Genomic DNA, 9,708 nt, shown 5'->3' on the forward strand with positions numbered 1-9,708 from the left:
TCCGAGATTCAACAAAAGCCTGTTGTCGGAGTGTGATACGTGCCCTATTTTTATTGATGGCTCACCTGCGTGCATGCTTTGATAAAAGCTGGAAAAGGGCTTAAAGAACGCAGACCAAATTCAAATACAACCATGGATGCACGGAGGGGCAAAGCAAAACCAACATATGCAAAGAAGACAACACGCTGTATCGAAGAATACAACTACGCAAAAGCAAACATAATAATTCTTCAGTTCAAGAATCCATAGCAGACCCCGACCGGAATAGATAACCATGTCCCAAAAAGCATCCACGCTTCTCATCACTACCAAAGTGTAGGTTGCTTCTAATCATCGCCCCCTATTGGTCGGTCGGACTTGAAAACCAATTAAATTCAAAAGAGTAGGTCAATCAAACACCCATTCCAAACAAAGCAAAAAACGAGTTCCGATGATAGAATACAGATTAGACGTGTTAGACAAATCTACACTGAACCTGGACATTTAGATTCCAACACATGATAGCCTGTGCAAAATGGAACCATCACGTTGTGAAGAATGTCCAGAGCTTCCTCCCCACTGAAGCATTCTGTTGCTCGCATTCCTCCTCATCCTCATCCTCATCCTCATCATCTGAAGGAGTTGCTGGTCTGCTTCCAGTGGCTGCATCATCCAGAATATGCCCATCTTCTCCACTCTGATAGCTGACTTCAACTGATTTCACAGCATCATCATTACTCTCTGCCTAAGCACATGAGATACAGCACATTAGGCCCGACCCGATCCATACCAAGTACTCGAAAAAAGAAAGGCAATGAATGTTTATGCATCTCAGACTCACAAACTAAACTCTAATGTCCCGAGCATATCCTAGTCGACCAAAGTAGGCCAACTAATTTAGCGATATTCCATACAAGCTCCCAATAGGTAATGAGCCATGTGAGCTACTCCTAGTGCAACTTTTAAAAAAAAAAAAAAGTCTTCTTTCAACAAATAGTTTCTCTAACAATTAGTAAAAGTTCCAATCAACAGCAATGTATCTGAATAGCATGATCACATTGCTGATTTTGTGAAATACATTCCAAGTGTTATGCATCTATCTACAATAATAAACAAAAATATTTCGTATATCCTGACCTAGTCTAATGAAGTCTGTCGTATAATGAACCCAATTCCAAAAACCGAACGACATCTATAAAACCAAGAAGCTGCAGAAAATTCACATCCCAAGTCATTCAATTCCCGATGCAATCTAAAGACTTCAACTTACTTGAACAATCTTCTGGGAGGATATCTCACGTACTTCTGCGATACCTACCGCAGCTGTCTTTTGCAGCATATTTGATGCTATTATGCTATTAACATCTGACACAGGTTCAACCGCAGGTCTAGAGGATCCTTCACCACCAATTTCCTTCAGTATCTCATTTCCAGTTAATTGTCGATCATAGCCAGCCTTAAATCCTTTAGTCTGATCAGACATTGTTTGAGCTGCAGTAGTGGTAGCTGCACTGAAAGACAGAAACAAACTTGAAAAGTGAGCTACTTGTTTTCATTGCTATGGTTCCAATGCCAAAAACAAGGTTATAATGCTAGGGAACTAGTTAAAAAATGAAAGCGAGAAGCATGAACAGTGGCAAGGCAAGCATCTCCTCGATATATTCCATTCATACCCGTTATCATAAGAAATAACCCAATTTCTCATTAGAAAGGAGACTGAATAGTTCCAATTTTTTACTATACCACATGATTATGAAAATCATACTTAAGTAGCTTTGATGGGAGCCAACTTACATTGTTGACCGTCTGAAATTGTAGCGCTTCTCTACAGGAACTGCAGAAGCCAATATCTGCCTCCTTTTGCGGTGTCCTCCAAGTGAAATGCTCTCAGAGTGTGCCTCACTATCCTCAGCATCCGGATCACTATTTGTCACTCCAGATGTCTGAGCAACATGCCGCTTCCGCCCTGCACTTCTCACCGGCCTAGTAGAATGGACTAAATCTCCTTGGATATTCTCTGGGGCATTTACAGGATCTTTTGCTTCCCCATTATGTGGTCCATGATTCTTCTCATCAGAACTCTGCTCAAGGATAGCTTTTGCATCTTTAACAACTGCCTTAATGGTGTGTGTTCTCTTTACAGCTTTTGGCCTTCCTCTCCTGCCAGGTTGAGATTGTCTTTGTTTTAAAGACACGCGTAGGTTGTCACTTCCGGCAGGTGCATATTTTTCTCTATCATTTAGAGAAACAGAGGGCATAGCCAGCTGGTCTACTACATCCCTGACACTATTATCCATCTGGGTCTGGGTCCTCATAATATGAATAGAATTATTTGCTACTTCAAAAGAAGGTTCCGGCTCCTCTACAACTCCACATAGCCTTTTAGATTCTACATTGTCTCCTATCCCAGTAACAGATTGGGCCCTCTGGCTGTCAGAAGAATCAACAACACCATAGGATGCTGCAGGTTTATGGCTGGCTTCACCATCAAAAGCTTCTCTGTCGAGACTTGAATAAAGATTAGAATTGTCCAGTGGATGCTGAGAAGAATCCAAAACCTTTTTCCCAGGAGAAAGGTTAAAAAGTCTTGAACATTTTTGCAGCCATGACATGCGGCCACCAGAAGCTGCAGGAGAAACCTTAGCATTAGTAGTCTCAGCATTTGTGTCATTCAGATGCTCTTCAAAACCCAGGTTTGGTAGTTGAACATCTCCTGCATCTTGGATGTAGAAAGTGTCCAAATCACCAACTAAAAGCCCACAGTTTTTGCATGTCTTCTGCTCAGCCTGAACCAAAAAGCGTTCTTTCTCCTTCATAAATTCTTCCCTTTGTTCTTTAAGATTCCTGCTAAGCATCCGAAGAGCATCAATGTCCTTCTGAATCTCAAGACGGTCAATTCCCAGCCTTTTTCTGTACGAAGAGAGATCTTCTTTTTCTCTTTCTAATCGATCTTCTTCCATTTTTAGCTTCTGAATCTTTAAATCATTTGAACTGCTCAAAGATTTCATTTGGTTAAGATCCAAATCCCTTTTTCTCCTAAAATCATTCTCTTTATCAAGCAATTTCTTCTCCATATCCTCCTGTCTTTTCTGCATATCCATCTCAAGCTCATGCTTGCAAAGCTCGAGTTCTCGAGCCATATCAGCTCGTTCCCGCTTGAGCACCTCAAGGGCCTCCAACCTCTCATGCTCCATTATTTCCCCAAAGGCTTCTGTCTTCTGATTTAGTTCCTCCAATTCCCTCTCAAAATTAGCTCTTGCTACCAGAGCCTCATTGTTCAGCCTTTCTTCTTCATCATGTCGCCATTTTTCAAACTTCTCTCTTTCATCATTAAATTTCTTTCTCTCTGCTTCTAATGCTAACCTTTTCTCATCTAGCACTTCCCATTCTTCTTCAAACTTCTCCCTTTGCTGTTGTAGATCCTCGGTATCTCGAAGAAGTGATTCCTTCAATATCCTGCAATCCTCACTTTCTTGCTTCAAATTGGACTGCAGCAGTAGATGTTCTTCCCTCTCTCCCTTGGTCAGCCTAAGATTTTCTTCTTCCTTCATAATTCGTTCTTTCCTTGATTCGATTGCAGCCTTTAAGCTCTCAAGATCAGATTTAGACTTCAGAAACTCCTCACTATCACTAGCCAGTTGTTGCCTTTCTTTCTCCAATTTCTTTTCATCATTTTGGACAGATTCCTCCCACTTCTTCAAATCTTTTGATTTTAAATCGACGTCTTTCTCCTTATCCATCAATTTTTGCAAGTTCATTTGTAAAGCCTGTTCTCTTTTTGTGATTTGCTCCTCCATACTGTCAATTTCCCTTCTCTTCTTCTCCACTTCACGTATTTTACATTCTATCTCCTTACTCAAAGATTTTCTCCTTTTCTCTAAATCTAACTCGAACTCCTCTTTCTTCGAGCTTATTAACAAATTGTGATCATCAAGAAGCTTTTGAATCTCAACCTACAGAATAAAAATAAAATAAAATAAAAGGCCAGTGTCAATGACATGAAAGAGAAATAAGAGATCAAATCGCAAGAGACATCTCTTGGATACAGAAGTATCAGAGAACTCAGGATAATCCAGTTCGATCTTTAAACTAAAGAGCACATTTAAGAAACAAATGAAAGTACAAATTCAACAAGAGTCCAATGTCAGACTAAGTGAAAAATAGTACCATGTCTTTCATAATTATTAAAATTAAGAATAGTACCATGTTTTTCAGAAAAGAAAAAGAATGCTATTTATCAAATTTATGACAAGTATAATTTATAATGAGATGGCAAGGACTTGAGGGAGCATTCTATTAGCAAATATAAACACTTCAAACAAAACTCACTCTTTCTCTAGCATTAAGTTTTTCTTCTCTTGAAATCAAGTCTTTTTCCTTATTCTCCAGGCTTTCAACCTTAACATCTACTTCCTGCAATTGAGTCAAGTACCATGTTACAGAGGACAACTAATATCAGTATAAACAATACAGGAGTCTGCACCTTTTCTTTGGCAGCTAAAGAACCGAGTCTTTTTGTAATTTCTTCTTCTTTTGTCTTCAAAGACTTTTTGGTGGCTTCAATCATCTTCCGAGCCTCTTCAGCATCTGCTTCTTTCTTCTTAAGAACCCTATCTGCCTCATTAGTTCGATCCTCTCTTTCGTTAAGATACCTCTGCGTCTCAACAAGCCTCTTCTGACTATCTTGAAGCTTTTGTTCCCAGTCACGCAGGTGTTCTCTTTGTTCAGTAATGTCCTTTTCATGTAACTTCCGTCTAGACACCAAGAGTATCATACAAGGATGACATACAACAAGAAAGAATATACTACACCCAAACGGAACTTAACCAAATCCAGAGTGAAATTGGCAGACAAATCAAGAAATGACGTAAAAAGACATACCCAGAATCAAATAAGAGATACTCTTTTTGAAGTTTATGTTCACGAGCTTCCACATCCTCCAATTTTCTGTCAACATCAGAACTTTTACGACTTGCTTCTGCTAGCTTGGCATCTGCGGCATGCAACTTTTGTTCAACTTCCAAATATTTTTCTTCTAATCCGATTTCTAGGGCATGGGCATCATCTAACTTCTTATCAGATGTAAACTTGACTTCTGCAAGTTCAGAACGCATCTCACGCAAAGCCTTTTCGAGCTGCAAATGTTGTGAATCCATAAAAAAAGAAAGAAAACACTTAGGTAACAAGGATAATCACCGCACATAGAAGAGGTATAGGAAAGTAAACTAAAAGGAACCATACAAGATTATGTGATGATAAGCTTATTTCATTCATAGAGTAAAAAAGTCAAACTTTGCAGAGAATGTTGGTGGTGAATGTTAGGAAAGACCATAAATAATCAAAGAAGATCCATTTGGTAATGGACCCTCTAGTTAGTGACCTGAAAGGATTCACGTAGTTGATTTCAAATAATAACAGTACCCTCTATTTAATAACTGGAAAGGATTTGTGCAGTTGATTCCAAATAATTGGGAGCAACAGCTCCTTTTTTTTTTGGGGAACAATAGATTGATAATGTTGAAAGAAGGAACTTACCAAATCACCTCCAGGAATCAGAAAATGTTCTTAACAGAACAATACCACAAGTAACAGATATCACTTGCTCATCTTCTAGGGTCATGCAGATTAAGTTAAGAAGCCAAACATTATTCAAGCTCTATAACAAATTAAAAAAAGGAAGTTCCCAAAGAAGTAACATTGAAAAATGAGGGGAGAGGGACAGGGAAGCAAAAGAATCTGGAGAAACAAAAAATAGATGATGAATTAATTAGTTCACATCTCTTGACATAGCATAGACCATTTCTATCCAATTTTATACTAAAGTAACTCTTCCACTTATTCACAAGCAAAATAAAATAAACCGCTTGAGAAAGTGTCAACACCTAAAATGACCTAGCTTATAAACTAGTCTCATAACAAGATTTAATCCAGACACAAAGACAAACTGTGCTTGTTAATGAGCAAGTGGCATTAAAAGTATGATTGCCACATTGATTTCACATGTGAAGTTATTATAAGCATTAAAACATCACTGAGTGCTCCCATTATGTTTCAAAAACAAAATATTTAATAACATATTATGCCAAAGGCATAAAAATAGAAAAAATCTTTAACCTGATGCAGAAAGAGATCCTAACTTATGATACAAGGAACCATGGTTTTTTCAAATATCATTGTTGTGTACAGATGGTACCAACCATATCACAAAGACCTGGTACCACAAAGGCATACATGCACAGCTATACTTGTCAGCGTCTAGTACCTATATATCACCTACATTTTTTGGTATTTGATTTTATGAACAAAGGCATAACATATCATTGCATAGTACCTATATATCACCTACATTTTGGTATTTTATTTTGTGAACAAAGGCATAACATATCAATGAAACAAACTAGTGATTCCAATAATGACATTGGAACTTACAGCCTTGCTAAGAACCACAACCATATTAATTACATGTTCATGTTTATCCATCGAAAATTACTGCACAAAAAGAAGAACTGACTCAATGAAAATTTAAGTCAGAAAGATGATATTCAATAGCACATACCTAGAAATCTAGTTTGCTCAACAAGAATTATAATGCTTATTCTTAAAAGAAGAAACATGATTTAGCATGACCCTAGAGGCTTTTGTTCAACTTTGTTCAACAAAAAAATTGAAGATGAGTGAGAATTAAATTCAACTCATACATCTGAGACACACTGTTGTTCAACTCCCAAGGCCTTCTGCAAATTCTCTTCTCGTTTTGCAAATTCAGAAATGGAAGCCAAGCATGCTGATTTTTCCTTTTTTAGAGTTTCATCTACTTCTGCAAGCGCTTGACGAATTTCTTCATACTTCGAAGCCCAGTCCTTCTTCTCAATCAAAAGAAGACCCATGTTGTATTGATATTCGTGAAGCTACATATAAAACATTTGATGAATATAATTCACTTAGCACAGTTCAGATTTAATTGTTAGACAAAAACGATAAAGAAACCAAAATAAACATGCTTGTCAATAAACAAAATTGAAGTAGAACTTTTCATACTTTCATTGTGGATGTCACAGATGCATAAAATAAACACAGAAATATTGCTAAACAAAATAAACAAAGTTTTCGCTCCATCTGGATCTCGATGGAATTCACCCTCCACAAAGAAAAATAAAATATTATAGTTCCCCCAGTGCATCCATTCCTTATTGACAGGATAAATAGCAAAACAGAAAGTAGAACCGAATGTAATGCCGGTATATTTATGCGGAACTACACTAGCATACTCGAAAAGAGAAACACTGATGTAGCCAAGTAAACAATCATCAGATCACTATTTCAAAGCATAACCTTATCATGAAATCCACAAAAAGACCAACTCAGTCCAATTAAACTCCAAAAATACATGTGTTACTTATATGTTCTCAATCTACAAGCATGCAAAATAAGAAAAGCAATGAACAGAAAAAAGATGCACTATCCCTTTGCAAAAATGTAGCATAGAAAAATCCAGCCACTCCATGTTATCTCATGAAATCAAGGAGACAAAGCCAGAAACCTTTCACCCTCTAACTTTAATTACTTGATATCAGACTTCAACTCTCAACCATGGTATGTGCATTTTTCTATGCACTCCATCTCTTTCCGGTTTACAAAAAAGAGAGGGAGACGGAAAAAGAGTGACATCACAATCAACTCCTCATACTCACCACTCCCCTTTCCTATGACAGATGCTTGGCCCTAAGAGATGCAGACAAGAACATGAAGATTAGATGAAAAGAAGAAAGAAGAGAGGTGCCCACCATTAACTTAAGGTCACGCACATTGTCTAGCACTTGGGACAATACATGCTAATATATTCTATAACAAAAGTCAACAAAACAGAGTTCTTTCAAAATTCCAACCTACGCATTTATACTATACAAGGCTTCGCCACAAGTACTTTCTAAACCATGCTACAATGTTTGCAAAGTTGCCGCTTGTCACCCTATATATTGCATAAAGAAATCCATGTGAATACCAAAATTAAAAAATATTTGATAATTCTGAAAGATACAATATTTATTTTATTAATTTCTGAAATAACAAACAATGCATGGCATGAGTTGATAGCTAGTTCAAACATAAATAGAATCAACCAATAATTAAAGCATACTTTTTTCGGATATATCAGACTCAACATACACAGTCTCTCTTTCAATGATTATGGAATTTGCTACCTGTATTACACTTCCCTTTCAACCAAAGTCATGTTAGATAGCTTACACATCCTTTGCCAAAAATGAGACAACACTAATTGGAAATATAGATCAATTGTATCCAAGGACAGAAATGGGCCGGGTGCTACATCAAAAGGCATAGAAATATCCGAACCAAAGAAAATGGCATATAAACAAGTCAAAATATCCAATGGGTTGACAGAGGTCATAAGAACCAGGACTTTTTAGGTCCAAGATTCAAGACATGCAAATAACTTTTCCTTGTAGGATACAATTCAGTCTTGCCTTGTAAACGAGAAGTTGTCCATCCCCCAAATAACATGCAAGTTGACTTCTGACACAAAATTCCAGTAAGAAGCCATCAACTATATAATACAATCCATAATTAACACAAGAATTTGAACGTTCTCAATTAGCATGGTTCGGGATATCTGCATAAACAAAACATTAAGACAGCAAGCAAACAAAGCGACGATGTGACCACTTACCTCCTTCTCCAGTTCTGAAATCCTCTGAACGAGAGCATCCCTGTCCTTGCTCTGCAGGCTAGACTCATCCAGCAGTCCAGCCTCTCTGAAACTCCGCCATACCTCCGCATCGCCTTGATCCACAACCCCAATGCTGCCATTCTCTCCAAGTAAAGCCTGCAGTGGAGGTGGCGGAGGCAGCGCCTCCACCGCGCTCTTCCCCTTGCCCTTCAAGAAGGCTACTCCACTGCCAGTCCTAGTGTTCACCGCAGGGGTCGTCATCCTATTGTCGACCCCATCGCCATACCTTGGCGACGGCGACCACCCTTTTCTCTGCGGCGTAAACATCAAGAACCCCAGCTCCTCATCAAGAAACTTTAAGACGAAGACCAGCACGAACGGAAGGGCCTCCCGGTCCCAAATTGGAGACCCCACAAGGCCCGATTACCCACAATCCAATACTAACAATACAGAAGCTAATATCCGCACCTCCAAATCAAGAAAAGAAGATGGAAGACTAGAAAGAAGGCGAGCAAGAATCCGCGAATTTGTTCAAGGATTTGGCCAACAGGGGAACTTGGATCAAGGGGGCTTTAGAACCCTAGTCCGAATAGAAACCTCAGATATATTAGGGGAACAGAAATCGCGGGGGAAAGTGGGAGGAGGGAGGAGATCGAAAAGAAAGAAACAGAGGGAGGGGGAGAGAGGGCAAAAAAACCCTAGAATTGGAGGAGAAACAGAGAACGCAGAACGGGAGGATGAGAGGGTAACTTTTCGTCGCTGGGCCTCGCGACCGCACCCTTTTGCCCTGTTTCTTCTCGCGATCGCTACCGCTACCGCTTTTAACTGGACCGGCACCACCGTTGTCGGTGCTTTATCATGACGAATCTGCCCCTGCGCTCACTACAGCAACGGTTGTTTCGTCATTCCACTATACGAGACGACGTGGAACGGTGAAGTTTGTGACCATGTCGACCAAAATACCCTTTTATCAACGCCATCCCCTTTGATGCGCGCAATCTTCCGTCGATCCGGACGGCGCTGTGCTGTTGGACTCGAAC

The 9,708-nt window shown here is 39.0% G+C and overlaps 1 protein-coding gene across 1 annotated transcript; it reads right to left on the bottom strand.

The window, feature by feature from the left end:
* Positions 1–204: 204 nt before the first annotated feature.
* On the bottom strand, positions 205–9,470 carry LOC135597273 (nuclear matrix constituent protein 1-like). The gene is made up of 8 exons (XM_065089998.1): positions 8,669–9,470; positions 6,678–6,887; positions 4,861–5,114; positions 4,463–4,733; positions 4,309–4,392; positions 1,774–3,932; positions 1,250–1,490; positions 205–724 (listed from the first exon to the last, which is right to left on the bottom strand). Exons 1-8 carry the CDS (start codon positions 8,993–8,995, stop codon positions 524–526), a joined length of 3,747 nt encoding a protein of 1,248 aa, XP_064946070.1. The 5' UTR covers positions 8,996–9,470; the 3' UTR covers positions 205–523.
* Positions 9,471–9,708: the final 238 nt, after the last annotated feature.

This window comes from Musa acuminata, chromosome BXJ1-11, assembly GCF_036884655.1.
Source record: "Musa acuminata AAA Group cultivar baxijiao chromosome BXJ1-11, Cavendish_Baxijiao_AAA, whole genome shotgun sequence".
Classification (NCBI taxonomy): Eukaryota; Viridiplantae; Streptophyta; class Magnoliopsida; order Zingiberales; family Musaceae; genus Musa; species Musa acuminata.